The 21300-nt window shown below is 38.6% G+C and overlaps 2 protein-coding genes across 4 annotated transcripts; one reads left to right on the top strand and one right to left on the bottom strand.

Annotated features, from left to right (window-relative positions):
* The first annotated feature begins 1197 nt into the window (after positions 1-1197).
* LOC106516125 (high mobility group protein HMGI-C) lies at positions 1198-15769 on the top strand. Its single transcript, XM_014006321.1, has 6 exons — positions 1198-1416; positions 4716-4887; positions 5060-5143; positions 6849-6899; positions 7055-7093; positions 9533-15769. Exons 2-6 carry the CDS (start codon positions 4783-4785, stop codon positions 9599-9601), a joined length of 348 nt encoding a protein of 115 aa, XP_013861775.1. The 5' UTR covers positions 1198-1416; positions 4716-4782; the 3' UTR covers positions 9602-15769.
* cunh3orf18 (chromosome unknown C3orf18 homolog) lies at positions 12577-20213 on the bottom strand. Of its 3 annotated transcripts, none has more exons than XR_001310068.1 (6): positions 19842-20213; positions 18595-18980; positions 18477-18502; positions 18172-18301; positions 17906-17925; positions 12577-16311 (listed from the first exon to the last, which is right to left on the bottom strand). XR_001310068.1 is itself a non-coding variant. In XM_014006320.1 (6 exons), the coding sequence occupies exons 3-6, from the start codon at positions 18856-18858 to the stop codon at positions 16231-16233; spliced, it is 501 nt and encodes a 166-aa protein (XP_013861774.1). In that variant the 5' UTR covers positions 18859-18980; positions 19096-19184; positions 19842-20206; the 3' UTR covers positions 12577-16230. The 3 variants fall into 3 exon arrangements, 2 of the variants coding, with proteins under 2 accessions (XP_013861774.1, XP_013861773.1); XM_014006320.1 differs by lacking the exon at positions 17906-17925 and adding an exon at positions 19096-19184 and having other exon boundaries at positions 19842-20206; XM_014006319.1 differs by lacking the exon at positions 17906-17925 and having other exon boundaries at positions 19842-20206.
* Between the last annotated feature and the right edge of the window lie 1087 nt (positions 20214-21300).

The following is a 21300-nucleotide window of genomic DNA, read 5'->3' as shown; positions in this document are numbered from 1 at the left end:
GTATTAGTTTGTACACAGTCAAGTCATGTCACTCCAGCAGGACAGAATCATTGAAATAAAAGAAATAAAAGTATTTGTATGAATTACATTACTGCATTTGGCTGCAGCCCTCAGACAGATTTTCATTTTGGGGAAAATGTTTGGGCAGCCTTGATAAATGTATATAAACTAAAAAAAAGGCTAGACTAGTGCATCCTAAATTTAACATAAATTAATTTATTTTAATGCGACAATCATTTCTGCATTTTTGGGGGGAAGTCACCTAATTAATGTCCTTACAGAAAATGTAACTGCTCATTTTGAATCCATACTTTTACTTTTAATATTTAAGTACAAAAAATATCAAATACTTTAAGACTTTTACTCAAGTAATATTCCTAAAGAAGACTTTAACTTTTACTAAAGTAATTTTTTGGTAAGATACTTGTACTTTTACTCAAGCATCACTTTGTGGTACTTTATACAACACTGTCATCAACATCAGTGTTTAAACAGCAATAGTTAATGCACTGTGATTGGTTCARCCTAATTAATGACTGCATTATGAACTATTAGTCGTTAATAAGGATACTTTTCCTCCTGCATGAGCACGGCTGTGTGTGTTTTTGCATGATTGGCACACTCACTGATTATAAGCCTGGGTTCAGGTWGTCTCCAAACAAATGCACAACAAGTTGTTGCTCGGGACAGAAGCTGCTTTGATGCAGCAGTCCTTTATGACTGGCGGGGTTAATGATACCGTGGATCTGTCCCCAGTGGAGGTGGGGAGATAACAGGGAAAGCTCTGCTGTGCAGACAGTGAACTGCACGGCTCTCTGGTTTCTGCAGAAGCGAACTGAACCGTTTTCTCCCCTTCTTATGGGGAACTTCCCAGCGCCCCCCCCCCCCTTTTTTTTTTTTTTAAACTATCCTTCCTTTTCAGACCCCCACTTTCAGAACCCCGGAACCAGACCCTCCAATCTCTCTCTCTCTCTTTCCCCCTCCTTCCTTTTTTCTCCCTCTCAAGTGGGTGGTCCGGTGAGCTGGTCGGGGCGGGGTCCTTCTGTTTCCAACCCTCCTACCCCTCGTTCGTCTCGAAACATGCTTTAATAGAGAAAGTATGCAATGCATACTGCTCTGCTGCAACCCCCCACTATACTGCATCTGGGGTATTCGTGACTGGACGTCTGGGGGGATCACACACACATTTCCGATTAGGAGGGAGGGAGGGAGCGAGAGAAAGAGAGGGAGGGAGGGAGATACAGAGAGAGAGAGAGAGGTTACTCTTTTCATTCCAGCCAATGAGACAGTCGATACACTAAGATTTTCATAGTTGTGCAGGAGCACAAAGTGGACGGCGTGTGTGTATGTGTGTGTATGGGAGAGTGTGTGTGCGTGCGTGCGAACTTCCAGGTAAAACTGCAAAGCGACCTAAAGGTAAGTTGAGCTTCCTCCGCTCGGCTGTGCGCGTGCACGAACAGGATCAGGCTGAAACATGGAGCCTGTAGCCCCGCATACATGTTAGAGAGGCTGTGCTGCAGGAGGCAGGGAGAGGACAGCACCTGTGTTCCTGGTCTTTTGTCCTTGGGAAAACTTTGTTCCAGCTCCATGATCCCCCCCCCCCCTTCCCTTCCCCGGACCTGTTGCGTTAATCCACCTCCACCTACCTACTACCAAAAAAACACTTTTAAAAAACGGGGTTGCGCAAGTGTGATGGAAACATAGAAAAGAGAGGGAGAGAGGCTTGATGGTGCTGGATCCTCTCGTTTTGTCAACATGTTCCACTTTTCGCTCCAAAACGAAGGTGTTTAAAACTCAACGGGTTCGCTTCTCCTCGTCTTTACGTACCTCCTTTTTTCTTTTTCTTTTCTTTTTTTTTTTTTTTTACGACGCGCAAGAAGAATGTGTATTTATGGTCACTATTACCGCCCATGTGCAGAAAGTACATTCAGTCCCGTACTGGACTGCCAAACACAGGACTTGTTGAGTGGACGGAGAGCACCTCGGAGCTTGTTGTTGTTTCCCTCCACAGAGTCAAAAAGAGTTTAAAAGCTTAGCCCCTCTCTCTCTCTCTCTCTCTCTCTCTCTCTCTCTCTCTCTCTCTCTCTCTCTCTCTCTCTTTCTTAATTGTTTCGGTGAGGACGCATTTCTCAAATTACTCCCAACTTCCTGCTTCGGTGAGGCCGTTTTTGATAGGCTGTGTTGGCAATTAGTGTTTGGCACATTCCTTGCAGAGCCTGAGGAAACGACCACCTTGGGACAGGAGCCGTCAGTTTCAAGCTGATTTATAGCCTAAACACAGCAGGGAACGTCAAAGTTTCTGTTTGGTGCTTTTGTTGTTGCAACAAATCTTATATTGTTGGAAAACCCGTTTATTTACCCGTAAAAGGCACCAAAAATCAATGCGTTTGTGATTGATTATGCTTGTTGCGACCATGAAAAACTAGGCAAATCTCTGCCGAAGCTAAGCAGCTCATTGTGTTATTGACTCCTGCTGAACTTCCCAGGTGTTGTCAATCAGGGGCCTAATTGGTGCAGGATTGTTATAACCTGTAGTCAACCTCCAATCGCCACCACAGAGCAGGTTTTGTCAGCGTCTACCCAATTTGCGAGTCCAGAGAATGTCTGCAGGCCTGCATGTAGAGCCCTGAGCCTATAAACACCTGCAGGATCCGCTTGGTGTCCATTTCAGAGTGCCTAGCTAAGCCACATCAGCTGACTTTACATTTTTGGTTAAAGATAAGGATGCCGAMTTCATGAGAGGAGGTGGCCAGGCTGTTGTGGCTGTGTATGGTTCTTCCACATGCTACTGAGGCTTATTAAATGAACAAACCGATAAAATTGCACCACCACCAGACAAGAGTAAACCATTAAACAAGCTGGCATTTGGTAGATTTGGCAAGTTTTATATTGATATATCGATTTGATTACATTAAAGTAAAACAAAAACATCAATCCATATTGTCATCACATGACCCGATGTGGATGGATACCAAATGCCCATCCAACAATCATGGGCATGTACCGTGTTTATTCATGAATAATACGATCATTTTTTTAGCATAAAAATCTAACCATCAATAACCCATGTATACTACCTCCCCATACACATGCACGCACGCACGCACACACACACTTTATGGATGATTATTAGGGTTAAATTTCTTGTATCATACATGAATAAATGTGACCCATCATATCGAAATGAGGATTAAGTGAAATTTGGTCAAAATGACCTAATAACAAAAAGTCCTTTATTCCGCTTGCAATAACCACTCTGAATACTTTTAAATAATAATAGTAGTGTAATGTATTTAAAAGTTGCTTTTAACAGGCCTTTTTATGTGTTTTTATGAGTAGTTGTGTGTGTTGTATGCATGCTGTTGTTGGGGTCCTGTCGAAGAAAAATTTCTGTCACCATCTGGGACAGACAATAAAGTTATTCTATTCTATTCTATTCTATTATAATTCTTATATTTTCAGATTCTTGGCTTCAAAAGCTACATTTTGATACCTGGATCATTCTGATATCATTAGCAAATCCATATTTGACTTAATTTTCTTGTTGGCTACAATAATTCATAAATGTTTGGTCTGAATCCTAAATTTATGTAATTGAAATGAGGAATATTTGATGTCTTTATAAAGTGGAAACCTCAAATTTTATTTGAATATTGAGATTTCCCAGCTGGAAAGAAACAAAACTTTGCTAGCTCACAGGGAAAATCTCAAAATTTTAAGGCGTTTTTCCTCAAAATCAGGTTTTTGTTACTACTGCTCAAAAAAAGTGCTTCAAAATTTTGTTTTATGATTATATTTCAGACAATTCATTCAAATGATACATTTATTAGGCATTTATTCATTATATTTTGACAAAATGCATTTTTTTGTTAACATTTTAGTCAAAACACTAAATTTGCCTATTTCTCCATGTACCACTTTTAGACTTAATCCTCGTTTCGATGTGATGGCTCACAAATACAGTAATTGTGAATTGAAGTGAATCGTAATCGTATCATGACAGACTTTTTGATACAGAGAAACATCGTATCATCTTTCAAACAAACCAGTATAATTGATATCATATTGTGATAAAACTGATTTACACCCCTAGTCTCAGGTATCTGCTGCTTTGATTTCTTAAAGTTGGTATCTGCATTGTCCATACAYGACGTGTAGTCCTGATGTCTTTAGAGCAAATTTTCATGAACTAAATAATAAGACAAAAAGAGAGACCGGTTTAGGTAGATGTGCAAAGTGCTAGTTTCCACAGTTGGTGTGCATGATTTTTTTTTATCACCAAGTTTGAAATCCCTCCAGCGTGGACACACCTGCAGCATTCACATCTCCCATTGAGAAATGGTCCACAGAGGGCAGGTGGAAGGGCAGAACTAAACTCCGTAGATGTAGTTTTTGCATAGCAGRTTGAGTTGTGAATATCTGTGCTACTTTTAGTCTCAGCACTCCACTCTCATGTTTCCTCGGGTTTGCCAGACCCCTGCCCATGTTCCGATGAGCCTGGTGCCAAGGCTTATGTATGAGCAGTTCCCACGGTTGCTCTTGGAAAATGTCTGTGTGATTGTGAATATCCCTGTGATGAAACATTGAGCAGTTATTTGAGGTGCTTTGGTTGTAAAAATACATCAAAGGGCTGATTAATTCTTAAAAATTATTTTAGCAATTTTTTTTGGCTCTTTGTTGTGATCCCATCTTCACCATCATCTTTTTTTTTAAAGTCCTCGCGGCCGCTGCTCCAGGATTTGATGCCCACACACTCTTTGAAGCAGGTGGACAGACGCAGACATGAGTAGCAGTGGGACCAAAGAGCCGTCTCCTGAGTCGAGCGCTGCCCAGTCGACCGAGGAGCCTCAGCGCAGGGGCAGGGGTCGACCCCGGAAACAACAGCAGGTAGGGTCCGAGTCGGCTGCAGCCAGCTCTGAATCCAGCCTCTTGTGGTTTAGTAATTAGTTGGAACAGAAAAGACTTTAAAAATGTTTGTTAGTACTGTGACCTCTAGTGGTTTACAGTAAATCAAACAGTTTTGATTTGTGAGTTTTGACTTCAGGTTTCTTTSTAAAAGGAACCTGTCGGACCACCGACTCCAAAGCGACCGAGAGGACGACCAAAAGGCAGCAAGGACAAAGGCCCCAGAACCGCACTGAAGGTTAAACTTCATCACAACACTTCAAAGCTTATCTATATAAACGAACTGATGCTGTCAGAAGAACTGCACCAGTGTAAAGTACTATTAGTTTATGAGGCTTAACATTTTTACCATTATTAGGTACCTGATAAGTGTGGCTTCCATCATTTTAATGAACAACTTTAACTGAAATTATGATTAATGTTTGTTTTACGGCACAGCTTAATGTAGCTCAGTTTATAAGAGGTAGACTAAATAATTGGTTGGATGATTAATAAGGCAGATTATCTGTCATTTTTAGATAAATAAGTAAATTAAAAGGCAAGCAATGTTGCATGCAACTTTACATAGGGAGTGCTTTTTGGTGCAACACTAGCAGCCACCAAAATAAGTTAACCGTCACATCACCATCATAACTGTAAAGTACTGTAAAAGATGTTGAAAGGGGTTTGTTTTCAATTCACCCAGCATTTAAGGTAGTCCAGGTAAATGCCATCTTACAAGAGTGTCACTCAATTGATTAGTACTAATATGCATTTACACTAAGTGTGGTTCAGCTCTCAAGAATAACTTGATCCTTCTAGAGAACTTGCTGRATCACCAGGCTCCACATCACCCACTCCAATTTCTATTTTCATATGCTGGAGCAAAAATGTTCATTTTATGGTCTTTAAACCTGCTTSACTATTTGGAAACTAGAGTTTTTGTTTGTAGTACTTCTACATTAATGTACTGTACTGTAAGTCAGTCATCTAATTAAAGGAATTAATTAGAGTTAATTTTGCATTTAAAACACAAGAATCATTTTTAGACCTCCCTATAGTCACAGCTTTATGTACATTCAGTAAGCATCTTGCATTTATTCTAATTCATGTTTACGTCAGAGTTTCAGCCACATTTACTGTTATAATGCAAGCTGTAATCTACTATGGATCATTTTTTAATCAAATGACAGAAAATACATAAAACTTCTCTGTTACAGTTTTCTCCAAGCCAGAGCCGAGACTATAAAACTCATTTAAATGTAATTTGAAAGCAGAAATAACACTGTTCACACGCTGAAAGTCAGAACTGATAAATGGTTCAAATCTTTGGTTTGAAGATCAACCCCTGCAATATTTTCTGATGACTATTAAACAGTATAGATGCATTTTAAAGCTCTAATTAATCTAGTTAAAAATGAAGTTTGAATCTTTTTCTGATGCTTGTTGCATCAGAAGATGAATTTGCTTTTTTGTTGGCAGTTTTCCATTGAACTGTCTGTTTGTGTCCAAGGTTGCGCAGCAGATCTTGACTTCTGGAAATCAAGTAATCATCAGTAGCTCTGAGGAAACCAATACTTCCAGGCAGCTGCACTTGYTAAACTTGTTACAACATGGCGGAGTGAAGCGTTTCACAAACGAGGCCACAGTTTTAATTGAGAATCACACAAATCCCTTCTTTGGAGTTTCAAACTGTGGATTATCAAACCTAATAAATCAAAAGATATAAACAGAATAATCTGTCGTTGTGGATGCATAAGGTGTTTCTGGTGGTTTCTAATCTTTTATTGTGAGTTTTGAGTTTCTCATTTGTGCACAGATAGGCCTTTAAACCTCTGGAGCTCCTGGGAGGGATGTTTCCCATCATCCCAGCAGAAACTTAAACATGTCTCAGGGCTATAAGTCTTAGATGAAAGCTGTGCGATTGGCGCGATTGTTAACAACTTTTGTGTGTTTCTTCTCAGAAAGTAGAGCCTGTGGGGGAGAGACGACCACGAGGGCGACCGAGGAAATGGGTACGGAGCGCTCATTGACACTTCTGGATTTATTACAAACATTTACCCAAAGCCTTTTAACGTTTGTCTGCTGGAGCCGCTGTGGTTCCTGTAGGTCCTTTCCCCCCCCCACACCCTCTGTGTTTAACTGACTCCGCTGCCTTGTCTCTTCACAGCCTCGAAAAGTCGTCCCCGAAGTGACTGAAGAGCAGCAGGTGAGGAAAATGAAAAGTTGCAGTGGGGCGGTTTTGTTTTGTTTTGATGCAGCACTTTGAGACACTAATCACAGCTGTTTAGGGAGGGAAAATGATTGTGTTCAAGAGGATTTGAGGATTTTAATTTAAAAAATGGACTTAAACTCACTGCAGATCAACCAATTTCCCTTTTTGCCCTACTGTAGTTTCAACTTTTTGATCTAAATGAGTGAAATGTAGATCAAGTATCAGATTAAAAAAAAGGCGGAGGGTTTGCAAAAGTGCAACCTCTGCTTCAGTTGAACAGAAAATCTCATTCTGTGTCACTGGTTTTGCATTGTGACTGTAGTGCCAGTTACAAGTCAGCTTTAGTGCAGAGCTCCAGCTTTGATTTCATTTAACTATGATTTCAACTTTAGGTCATTTAGATTCTGTGGAGCCACAACCAGCTCTGTTGTGCTTCCAGAATCAGACACAAATCTGTAAACTTGGCAAACTTAGCAGAATTTTACACACATCGAGGTAAAATTTGGTGTGGTAGTAGCTGAAAGTCATCCTCAACACATGCTCAGATAAGATCTTTGTTTAAAACTTGTGCATTTAAAGTGCTGAGCAATATGCATTGTTTGAATTAACCATAAGTTTATAACATAAACATGAGAAGTTATAAACTAATTAACTGTAAAAGATAATTTTCTGAAACTTAAATCCGTTTTTTTTCCATAGTGGGTAATAATTTCATTTTTAGTGCCATTAGATATGTTCTTCATCTTCATTTTCACAGTACTTCATAAAGTCAAAAGGTTTTAAAACCATTCAGTTTAGTTCATAGAGCTTAGTTTTCTTTAAACAGTTTATTATGTTATTGTTTGTTAAAAAGATTTAGTATAAAGTACAGTATGTAGTAGTAGAGCCTGATGTCAAGATAAATGGATATTTTTATTAAAAGCATAGATTGTTCTAAAAGGCAGGATTTGATTAAATGTAATAAGTAACTGTCCTTATTTTAAAAGGAAGTGGACAAAATATAAGATTAACGTCTCAGTATTGAGCAATACAAGTGAAAAAGACTAGCTGCTGACAGGTTGACCACAATATGAAGCCCCTTTTTCTGTTCTTAAATTCCAAAAGATGAGTTGGAGAAATACGAAGCTGCATTTGACAAGTTTTCAGAACTTTCATTTTGTTGCACTGAAACTAAAACTGTTTCAAACGTGAACTAACTTGACTTTGTCAGAGCATCACATTCTTCCTCAACATCTTTGTCATTTCCACACTGTCGTCTCTTTTTAAGAAGACAGATAAAGCAGTTTAGAAACTTTTCTGTTACAAGAATATACATACATTTTGTTTTTTGTTTAACGTATTCAAATGATCCACTATAACTTACCATTTKGGTGTTGTGTTTCAAAAGGCCTGTCCGGACAAAATTGTAGAGAAACCTGTTTGTACAAAAAGACACAGCAAACCTTTAGTAGTTTTACTTTTTGTTTCTTTTGTGTCGGCATTAATAAAGTAGTCTGTACTATCGTTTTATGTGTCCCCAATCAGATATTTTAAAACAGCAATCCACTAAAAGGCTTTTTTGCTCAGGCCATCAGGGTGCTATACATGACTGTGTATGCAAACCATTATTTCAGCTTTTAACACGTGCAGTTGCATGTTCCTAAGATCTGTTAGTCCCTGAACCAACACTTAACAGTGCATCTTTAAAGGCAAAATAATAATTTTAATCTTGATCTGACATATGTTAGTGCTAGTCTTTTTTTTTATTCTTCTTAAGCAGGAGCACGTTTGACGTAAAGTCATGCCTGCACAGGCTTTGTGTGTATTTTGTGAACCGACTTCATGGTGATGTGGCGAATTCTTGGAAATTCACAGATAGTGGTGCTGAATTCCCCACATACAAAGATCCTCTCGCCTCTTGCGCTTTTACACAACGTACGCGCAGCATTTCTCAGAAACTTTGGATCCTTTTAGCCGCCGTGTTCTCTCTCAGCCCCTCGGAGCGTTGCTCAACTGGGCTCACCAAAGCAGGCCACTGCGCTTGATGCCCCCCTTCGTCTTGCCTTATCGCATCCTCTCGGCTTAACAGATTGTCGAAGATGGGTTAAGATGCTGAAGTAAAAAAAAAAAACCTGAAACCGTTGAGACAGACTCCCTTTTCGGAGACGTGCACATGAAGGGGAAGAATGAGTCAGTGCAGCGAGGGGAAACCTGATCTAACTGCTCTCTTCCTCTGTCTTCTTGGTTTCCTGATGCAACCGTCGTCTTCCTCACATTTCTAGGTCTGATGACTGGGACCTGCTCGCTCATTCGCAACCTCTCTTGTAAAAATGTAGACACTCATTATCGTACTTGCAGCCTCATTTTTTGTGTTGATTCATAACCCAAAGCAAGATGAGTCACTGCGAAGTCGAGATGGTTTCGTAGTCATTTTGGTCCTTSTCAATGTTTCAGGGCCCGTCAGAGGAGGCCGAGGAGGGTCCCTCGTCRTCTCAGGTGCCCGCACAGGAGAAAGGGGAGTAGATGGGATACCTCTCTACCTACCTCAGTGTTTGGCCTCAAGCAAACAGGGGTACAATCTGACTCCTATCTGTGATGGGAAATCAGTGACACACACATACACACACCCTCAAAAATCACTGCAGACTGCAGTTTCCTCTCCCGATCTGAACAGCATCATGGATTTGTTGTTGTCTGTTGTTGATTTTTTTTTTTTTTGCAAACTCTCCTTTAACGCTGGAACCTTTGATCTTATTCGTTTTTTGTTGTTTTTTTAAGGTATGGTTCCACATTTGGGGAAAAGCATTTATAGTCTTAGTTATCGTTGGGAGGTTCCTTTTTTTATACGCAGACAGGTGACAAATTTAAGGAAAACCCTGTTTTAGTGTCTGTTTGGTGTTTTAATGACAGTTCTTTAACAAGATCAAGACCTGGTGATTGTAAAGGCCATAATGTGGGAGTTGTGTCATTCATAAACCTTTAGGTGATTTTTGTGCCTTTATAAATGAAAAAGAAAAAAGTTCCTCGTGTAGATAGAGCACCCTCAACTGGTTAAAAAATGTTTTATAAAATAATAAAATAGTGCATGTTGGTTTGTTTTAACCTCTCAGCCCAAAGGCCTTAGACAAAAACTTGTGTCGAGGGGAAAAACCGCCTTTGACCGCCTTTGTACTTGCCATGTGCATTGTCCACAGCTGTCTCAGTTTATTTACTTACAGCCGAAGTGACGAAAAATAGATCAACAATGGCGACGTCCAGAGAAAGGCTGTTTGGGATCAATAAGTCTGACAGTTTTAATGTGTTGGTGCATGTCGACGCTCAGATTTGTGGAGTTAATATGCTGACAAAACTGTTTTGTTTACATTGAGTGCATACACGCATTTCAGAATTGCATTTTTTTCATACTTCTGTAAAACTACAGGAATAAATTGTTTCAAACTGCACCTTCAGATATAGTTCAGGACAAAATTTTAAGGTTTAATTTGATATAAAATTCTGTTGGATCTTAGGTTTCAGAATCTCAAGCTTGCACCGTTGACATGTACCGGATGTTTCCAGAGACCAGAAATCCCACAGTGTGAGGTTAACTTTAGGAGAGGTTTTAAAGGGTCAGTACGGACTTTTTAAAGTGGGGTTTCATGAGAGGTCATGAACAGTATATTACTTGCTGTAGAAGATATGGAGATTAATTCTGACCGAACAGTCGAGCGGAGTCGGGAAAGCCCACATTACCGCCATCTTAAAACAACTCTAATCCCAAATGTGTCATGGTGGTTCATGTGAGCTTTATCTTAGAAACCTTTAAACTGCAGTCCGTTTGGCTTTAGGCGGACAGATTTTGTGAATGTTTGCACAAAAAACTGTTGTATTTCTGGTAACGGTCCTTTAGCTTAACTGTCAGGTCATTCGTAGAGCTATCTATAACAGGTAAGATACTAACCGTTCATAAACCTTCAACAGAACTGAAAAAATTCAACAATAAAACCAGCAACCCCCATTAAAAAGTTTATGGGTTCAGGTTTTTTCTTTACATTTGTCACCACTCTGTTATTATCAACAGTTTTTTAGGGGTGAACCTCATTTTAATTATTTTTTATCTCATTGGGTTTATGTTCTAACACTCTTTTTAAAAAAAATATTTAAAAAAGATAAAAAAAACTTTCCTCCTAAAGTGGAACTAATCCTGACTTTGCCAGCTGTCCTGAAACTCTCAGTGAGCGAGTGTGTGTGTGTGTGTGTGTGTGTGTGTGTGTGTGTGTGTGTGTGTGTGTGTGTGTGTGTGTGTGTGNGTGTGTGTGTGTGTGTGTGTGTGTGTGGGTGTGTTGTAGTTGCTCGGAGAGAGGTTTGGCAGATTTGTTGGCTAAAATTTAAAAAACAAAAGAAAACCAAGGAACCAAACTGAACCGTTTTAACATGTTTCTGCATCAAGTGTTTTAAACATGACGTTTTTTTTTTATGTAACAGCATAAACATTGTATGTGAAAGTTGACATGAAAGGTTTAATGTTTCAAAAACAAAAATGAAATATCCAGTTTTAGCATGAAAAAGAACCTCATTGTGCTCTATTAGCTCCCCGTGTTGGGGCGAATATTATAGAGTTCATTTATTCATTGTTCCTTCCAAGCAGAAGCTGACTGAAGAAAAAAGTTGCCCAAAGCTTTGAGTGGATATTTCATTTTACAAAACAAAAAAAACTTCATGCATACTTGAGTCAACAGTAGTGTTGACGTGTCGTTTTTACCACACTCAGGATTTCTCTTTGAACAGTACTTTTACACCATTTAAAAAAAAGAAAAACCTCAGGTACAAACCGATTCAGGAACATATCTACTCAGTAATAATTGTGGTGCTGTGTTTGTTGTGCGATTCTGATCTGTATTTGACATTACCAGTATGCCTCGACTCAAAGACCTCATTTAAACCTCAGTCAGCCTCAATTTCTTGATCTCTCATTCTACCTCAGCGACACTTAAAAAAAAAAAGACAGAAGATATCCGCGCAAAAGTTAAAACCGTCACTCCCGCAGAAGTGATATTGTACGTTCAAACACACACAGAAATGCAAAAGCGGGTTCATCAGCAGACAGAAGACACGTTATAAAAGGTTTCAGGGCTACACACCGACAAACAAACACACAAGGAGGTGCTACACTCCAGCAGAGATGTAAAACTAAAGCATCAATATCATTTCTTTAACTGTATCTGATTATTAAAAAAAAACTGAAGTGAGACTYGATTCTCCTGAGATTTCAATGCAGCCAATAGTTTACAACATCTTGATGAAATATTTGTATTTTAAAACTTTGATCCTCATAATTTTTTTAAATCTTTTTCTTATTTTTACTACATCATGTATTTTGTTTTCCTGACTCTTACACTGTAAAATKTTATGTGTGACACTCTTTAATTCATGGCAGCAAATGGCCAGAGAAGTGCTGAAATACATGAAATCTATGGGCGCCGTTAGCCGCCGCTCGTACTTGACCAACTACAAAATACGATTGTACCGAACTGATGGTGTGTTTTTCATTGCTCATCTGTTTCATTTTGTCTTTCTTTGTTTTTGATTGATTGAATGAATTTGTTTCTGTCTTTTGAATTTTGCAGTTTTGCTTTAACGGATCATTTGATTTACCACTGAAACTTAACGTTGGCTCAGTAATGTGAAYAATACTCATTCGTGTTGCAGAACATTACTCATTATTTTCCATCAGAGCTATTTTTTTTCTTTTTAGAAAACAAATGCTTCCATGATAGAGTACTGTTTCAGGTGAAACTCATTTCACCGTCTATTAGAGATGATGTAAGTAAAAAAAAAAGAAATCTTGCTGTTTTTTACTGTAAAGCAGAAATCCTCAAAACACAAAGATATAATCAGAACATCATTTGTAGATGGGAGAAAGTGGAAAACGGTGATCTTGTTTGAAAGTTGGTTATTGCCAGCTGCCATTAAATAGTGCATCTGCCTGCATTTTTGTGTGCGCATGTGTCTGTTAGTGAAATATCTTCTGAATTAGTTGACAGATTTTCACGAAACGCTCACAAAGAAATCATTAGATGTACAYCTACAGCTGATTAAGTTTCGAAGTCAACTGGGTTCAAGATGGCCGCCACAATTTGTCAACCTTAGCAAACACAAAAATGGCTATACGTTAGTCAGCTTTACGGATGGTGAGCTAAAATTTAGTGTGGCAGTAGCTGAGAGTCAACCCCAACACATGCTTTAAGCACAGGGGTTTAAAACACTGGCATGCATGGCCTTTAAATTTAAATTGATTCTAATCTTAACTTTCTGTAACCAGAATGTTTGTTTAGTCATAAAAAAGCCAAAAACTGAAAAGACAGGTGTTCCACACATTTTGTTATTAAAGAAAATTACTTATAGATGGTTTCAGTCTTTGCACTTACTGTAGCTCAAAGCAAAACTGACCATAAATTATTTTATAAATAACATTTGTGGGCTTCTGTGATAATTAACAGAAATGTCGTGGCCTGCGTAATGTTGGGAAACTTCTCTTTACAGAAATAAAATGTAATGCTTTGTTTTCATAAAAGGRAGCCGTTGCCTCTGAAGTTACTGACCTACTGATATGGGGATATTAAAACTGTTTCTTAATTTTCTTCACTATGCTAATGGCCTATTGGATACAGATGTTGACTCGACAGAACACTTCATTGTGAAAACGAATATTTTTTTTAAACTCAAGAGTTTCAGATCCACAGTTAACCACRTTAACACCTTTACAATCTTGGCGATCGCGTCGCAGCTGTAAACGCCCTCGGGACATGCTGAAGATGCGTTTAGGTCCGATCACTGAGTGCTGTTTGTTTCTCACCACAGCTGACTGTATGTGACTTAGGCTGCACATGGTCTTGCATACCAAGTGGGGAATCACAAGTGTTCACTTGAGAAGCAGGTTGAGGCGCGTGGTACTAACATAAACTGAGGCAGAGCTGTTCACTCGGGATAAATCTGCCAACATGCGTGTAATAAAACCAGATGGAAGCAGCACACAGATGAGTTTCTCAGACTGATAAYGGAACGTAAAATCTAAGGCAGGCTGTTGTTACATATAATTAAACCACAAATATTTCCAACTGGTGGAAAATATATCTAAAGGTGACCACAGTATAAAAAAACTAGTTTTAAGAAACCTAGAAAGTGTAATGGTCTGTTTTAACAACTAATGGATATGTATAGGAATTAAATCAGTTCTTCTGATTCAAAAACAACATTTCCTCCTATCTGGGATAATATATTTCAGACATCTCAAGTGTCACATTCTCAAAGATTATATTTTTAGCTCCAAATTTTCTAATTTAGTACAAAAATTGTTAATTTTTTTTTGCGGGGGGAATCACATTTTACAAATCTAATGTCCTAATTTTAATGTCACCTTTTTGTTTTGGTTTAAAATGTTACCCTTTTAGAAATCTAGTCATAGTATTTGTAATCAACAATGACTTTATCAGCAAATACCTTTCTTTGCATTATAGAAATCTAAAATGAAACTTATTAGTAACGACTACTGTAAATATCTGAAGATGGAGTTTTTTTCTAGTGAGAAATCTATTTAAAATATCCACAGTGTTCGTTACAGARAGGGTGTTTTTACAGATTCTTGAGCTGAAAGCTCAAATACACCTAAATAAAAAGAATATTTGTTATATCTGAAATGTTGGATGTAGATAGGTGGCAGTCTTGATRGCTGAAATGTTTATTTTAACAAGAAAAATCTAAGTTGCTGATATTTGCTTTGAATATCCTGCCTATTATATGGTAAATTGGCTTGTCGCATGTTTTGCAAAAATGATGTGTAAATCTTTCTGTTTTGGATTTCTGCACTTACACTGACAACTTGAAATAGTTACTGAAAACACGTCAACGTCCAAGTTTTTTTTTTATGTTTCACAGTCTGCATGGTGACCTCTGCGTCTCTTTTAAGTTGCTCTTTACTTGAATATCGCTCATCATTTACGTTCTATTTAAGTGTCTTATTGCCTGATCTCACCAGTGTGTTGTATTTCAGTGATTTCGTGTATTTCAGCATTGTTGACTGATCTGCTGCCAGATTACAGTTTTTATTTCAATGTTGTGTTGACTTTTACCTAYTTGTCCCCAGGACTACCTCTGTAAACCACCAAGCCTGGGTCATCTCTAGGGTGGGGTGGGGGGGGGCTTTTGGTCACTTATGGTCAAAGGTGGCTTCCACCGGGGCCTCTGGGTGTTTTGGCGGGGTATCACRAAATCTTGAAATAACTGTCAAACTTGTACTGCAGTAGTCCAAACATGTCATCTCACTACATCCATGTGACCATGAGTGAACGAGTCAGCCTGAAAGGTGGCTCTCCGTTCAAACTGAGTCCGTTTTACACAAGCTGTGTTTGGATATTTACTCTCTGTTTGGGGACAGTGTTGTTCTGTGATCTTACTGCTAGTCATATAGTTACATACAGTACTTGATCTATTTTCAACTATTAAAGAAAAAAGTTGAATTGTAACTTGAGAAATTATCTTTGTATGCCTTGCTTTTTAACACAAGTCTATAGTCATGTTATTGTTGTGTCCTCCTCATCCACTTTCTTTAATACAACTCACAAAACCTGTGATATATATTTTGTTATGATTCTTTGTGTTGTGATTTGTGTTACTTTTACCTCTTTATCGCTTATCAATAAAATATCACACTTACCAGCTCTTTTTTTGTATTGTGTTTCATATGTTTTTTTTTTTAACAATTTTATTGCATTCAGATGGAAACAATACTCTTCACTGTTCAAAGGAGAAAAATGGACAGGAACACAATTTGAAGATGTGCGACATACCAGTTTGCCAGAGTTGTAAGACCACAAAAATCACTAGAACACAGATTTACAGATTAATCTTGTGAAACGTAACGTCCTGACAAGCTACCAAACTTCTGAGATGAATTTAAGAACAAAACAAATGTGCACGTTTTAATTTGTGCCCAAGTGATACAGTGCAAGATCCTTTGTGATGCTTCCTGTTGCTCCTACACTTCATTTATTCAAGCCTCTAACAGTCTGGTTTCCTGCCCCCTTTTATTATTTTTTTCCTTCCTGGGCAACAGTCTGTGTCTGATTTTAGCCGGCGACCCTCACAAGCCGAGTTCAGCCGGTGGAAGAGGGCTGTTAAGCATTGAGAGCTTTAGCTACATCTGTGAAGACCAGACGACTGGGTCGCTGCGTCGTCCCCTGGGAGGTTGTGAGGGTCTGCGGAGGACACAGATCAAACTATCAGGGAGGTTAAGCTTACACTGACTCCAGGCTTTCAGGGTTAACAAAAAGCTGTGTTGGTGTTTTATTAAATTATGGAAAAGAAACTTATAAATCAGCTTATTATCTTAGGATGAAGGGTAGGTTTAATTAAGAAAATCAAAAAATTATTAGCAGAGATGACAGGGAGTGTAAACAGCTGAAGAGATTAGTAATTTCTAAAGTTTTTTTTTTTATAAATGTTTTCTAAAGCAAGCTTTTTTTCCTCATTTCTTCATATTCTGCTTCCAATAAGCTGATTCTTACAATGTCCTAATGTGATCTTGATCTGTATTGTTCTGTTTTCTGAGGATCTTGAAAAAAGATTTTCTTTGTGTTCTTGTCTTTTTTTTTACTAATTTTCTTGCCTGAACATTTTCAAAGTAACATTGTTCTTTGTTTGTTTGTTTCTTAACTCTGATCTGTGAATCAGTTAGGCCCAAAAGGCCCCATAATTCAAGAAATAAACCAGTGTAACATAACAAAGAGGTTGTTTTAAACCTGTTTTATAGACACTTTATCAGCAACCTGTTACAAAGATGCATTTATTCCCACTTTTTTTTACTTAAATCTTTTAAATATATATATATCAAAAATGACACTATTTATATAAATAATGTTTTAGCACCAACAAGGTGTTTCCCAAATGGTTATTTTGGTCAAAAACTGACCTGCATTTGATCAACCAGGGGGTGCCCAGATCTAGTCCTTGGGGTCCACTGTCCTGTTTGTTTTAAATGTTTCTCTGCTTTGACTCTTCTGATTTGAATGAATGAGTGATTACCTCATTGAAGGCCTACTGAAGAGCAAGAAAACCACCGAAACATACAGGATTTTGGCCCTCGAGGATCAGGATTGGGCACCACTGAACTAAGGGATGCATTTTTCAGGTCGTGTGTCAGGTCTTTTCTAGTTTTTCTTTTTTTTCTTTTATGATGTGAAAAGAAAAATAATTTAGTTTTATGCCTGAAACAACTTCTTTTGGCCTCCACTTGTCTACGTTTCTCTTTTTTTAAGCACAAGTATGTGCAAATGAGTGGGAAAAAGAAGCCAGAATCCTAAGAAAATCTTTGAAAGACCTGAGACTTGGATCAAATTTAGAAAGTTAGAGAAAGTTTGGCTGTTTGGGAACTAATTTTAAAGAAATCAGCCTTGAGTTTAAACCTTTACATGTTACTTTATAATTATTTAGCTAATTAAAAATCACTTACACACCTTTATAATTAATACCTTTGGTGTTATAAGGTCGGATTTTTTTTCTTGAGTCGTGTGTGGGAAAGTACAGCATCACGTGACTCTTCAAAATATTTTCTATGGAAGTATTTTAATGAGGGATTGAGAATGGGAAACAAAATGAAATCATTGGTTTAGAGGAAAATGTGTTTAGGTAAAAAAAAACATCTGTCTTGTGTAGATGCTCTAATGCAGGTTAGTTAAATTATTGATATTCAGATACTTTTTCTGAAATAAGGAAGATGTGAAAGAGTAGAGGGAATGTGAAAAAATGAGTTTTAGGAGGAATGGTTCACACATCACACAGGTGATACTTTACCAGGTTTAGCTTTGTCAAAACTTAAAAAAAGAAATAGAAATAGAGAATTACCACAATGAAAAACTTTTAAAAGAAATGGTAGAAAATACTAACTTAGGTTTTGTGTTTATATGAAACAACTCAAAATATTAACTGTAACGCATCAAAATATTTCAGAATACATTTCACATTTATGAACTTGGCGTTTATGCTAAAGGGGAACAATATAAAAACAAAGGCTCATAGGATGAATATTGGCCAAATTTCATGCAATCACTGCAGCCTACCTTGGCGTTGGGACCTGCGAGGCTGCCTTCCCGTCCGTGATCCAGTAGTTCCTGTTCCAGCAGGTCGTCCTGTTCCTCAGCCGGGTCAAAGTTGTACATCGGCATCAGCTGGTGTCTTAACTTCTCTAACCTATATGCCAAAAAATATAGCTTAGTGAAAGGAATGAAAAACAATTCAACCAGAGTTTGTGCAAGATTTCTTTACGATGGGCTCATTTTTTTTATTCCGGTTTGGGCATTCACAGCCTTTGGACACAAGTTCTGTAACTATCCACAACTTCTTTTTTCTTTTCATATAAACTCACCGCTTTCGTTTTCGGATATACAGCATCTACAACAAAAAATAAATACATAAAATGTTGCAAATAAACTGAACTTGTTCAGATAAAATGACAGAGGGCATGCATTTTAGACACTCCTTACTATCGCCACAGCTAAGCTGATGACCACGATGATGCCAAAGGGCACCAGCAACATCCCAGCTCTTGACCCCTCCATCGTCTCGTCGGGGAACGTGGTGGCATTGAAGCTGGTCTCGTTCATTGCTATAGTGACGGACATAAATGTTCTTGATGTGCTGTTTTCTCTGGCTCCCGTGACTGTTAAGAGCAAAGGGTCCATTGTGGCGGTTGAGGTGGCGGTTGTGGGGAGAAAACTTGCAGTTGTTTGTGCCACATTCACAGCCATGGTCAGGCGTGTTCTTACTTAGGTGAAGGGTGTGTTTTTAGTCTTGGTGTGGATTTTACGACGTTGCTTAGTTTCTAGTGGGTCTCATGGTCGACGCAGGCATCCTCCCACTAGTTTGGGACCTGTGGGTYTAAACAGTAAGAAAAAAAACATTGAGAAGAGACCCAAGATGTTACATATGAAGTACAACAAAACCGAGAAAGCCATATGGTTGTTTGGGAAAAAAAAAAAACGAACATTTTCATTTTTATTCATGCCATGGCTGGTAGTGGCAGCACGGTTGTGGTTTTCGAGCAGGATGTGGGGAGCAAACGTTCAGGAGGAATCTGGTATGCAAAGTTCATAAATACAGAGGAATCGTAACTGTAACTTTCACTGTGAGGAAATGTGCTGGCAGCACTCCCAGACATCAAAATCAACTTACGCCCACACACACACACACACACACACACACAAGTTCCATAAATATCCACAGTTTCCAAGCCTGAGAACATGTGCCTCCCACCTACAGACATGCATCCCATTAGAGGATAAAGCTATTTTTTTCCCTTGAAGATTTACATGCATTTGGAGTATTTTTTTTACAGCATGCTTTCTATTTGTGTTCTACGGTGACACAGGAAGGCACAGACATACGATCCATTCCTCCCTCCTCATCCTGTCTGCTCTTAATGAGGAACATGTGCAACTGAAGCCAACCAATGAAAAACAAAGGCTGTTTTCAGTCACTGCTGTAGCTCAGTGTGCATGTTCTGCTCTGCACAAAGACAACACTCACTGCTCTGCCCTGTTAGGATCATTTTATGCTCCTCTTGTTGTGTGTTTACGAGTTTATTTTTTCCCGCCTTTTTGTAGTTGAGATGTTCTGTAGCGCACACACACACACACACATATATGCACATTCACACAGCTAGGGCTGCTAATCCTGCCAACATGAGCAGGTCTCGCTCCTGTGTCCTCTCAGATTAGAGATGCATACGTACCTTAACATACAACATGCATGCTATAAGAGGTGAAGAACAGCAGAAGCTACAGGCAGGAAGAAAGGAACTGGAAGAGGAAACATTTGCTCCAGTGCTTGTCCCTGCTCCTCTTCTGCTTCCCCCCCTTCAGCAATGCAGAGGCTGTTTACACTGACACAACATCCATTTTCTTTGAGAATGAACTCCACACACCAAAGTAACCCTAGCCCGACGGGCGTGCCCCCCACCCACCCAAGAGATTCCCCCTTCCACTTCTTCGATTGCCTGCTTGGATCCACTCCCGCTGTTTTGGCCTTTCTTGTGTTTGACACAAACAGAGGCTGCTCTTGGGATGCTGCAAGCAGAAATCAGTGCTGCAAGCTCCCTCCCTCCTCACCCTGCAATTGGTCTAATAGCTTCAAGATGATAAATGTGGTTGGCTGCCTTCGCTGCCCGTTTGGCTTTGCAGGGATGAGAATGGGATTTAATGGCTCTGCACACCAGATGCTGTCAGAGCCATGTGAATGACTGCATCCGGGTGGCAGGGCTGAGGAACTTAACCCTGTGATGTCTAATTCACAGTTAATTTTAGGTATTATTCTGGTGTGAATTCACAAAATTCCTATTCATCCTCTACGGCCTTTTCTTTTTCACCAGAGTGCTCAGTTTGTTTTAAAATTTCAGATTAAGCAGGGAAGTAATTACTTCAAATATTTTTTTACTAACTGAAACACATCTTTGTTGATGATGAGGATGAGGATGATGATGATGATTTATTTGCAGATTCATGGCCCATAATACATAAAACCCCAGACAATAAAATACAATAAAACAGACACATTACAAAACAACCCTAACATTGAGGAGACAATCATGCCAGTGTTTCCAAGAATAAAATTTTAGTCAGTATTAAGATGACTCCATTATCAGACTCGTTGAGTTGACAAATAAACATATTAAAAACTCTACAAATATATAAAAAATATATGCATAAATCGGCTACACTTTTATGTTTTTACAAAAATCAAAAAATTTTACCGTTTGTTTCACTGTTAATTCAAAGCATATGACCTTTAGATTATTAATCACTGATATGATATACATTTTTTGCAGGTTTACACAACACATTGAATACTTTTGGAAATGGAGTGGCAAGTCGTTCATTAAAAGGAAGGTGCTGTTCAAATATTTAACAAGAGTCGCTGCGTCTGAGACAAAATCTCAAGTTGCAAAAGCTCAGCTTACACATACTTGTTCTGGTTTTAAGCTCAGACAGAAAGGAGGCAGAAGATAAGCAGGAAAGTGTAAAGGAAATAGGAAACAGGAAAGGAAATGACATTGATATCCTTCAGCACTGCAGGTGAAAAAACAGAAATATGGCTGAAATGTATTAAAACCTTGAAACTCTGAAATTGTCCTTATTGCAGGAAAGTATCCTTTAAATGAGTAAACATGTACAATTTACTTTACTGGATTTTAT

The sequence above is a fragment of the Austrofundulus limnaeus genome, unplaced genomic scaffold (genome assembly GCF_001266775.1).
Source record: "Austrofundulus limnaeus strain Quisiro unplaced genomic scaffold, Austrofundulus_limnaeus-1.0 Scaffold35, whole genome shotgun sequence".
Lineage (NCBI taxonomy): Eukaryota > Metazoa > Chordata > Actinopteri > Cyprinodontiformes > Rivulidae > Austrofundulus > Austrofundulus limnaeus.
This window is presented reverse-complemented; position numbering and strand designations above follow the sequence as displayed.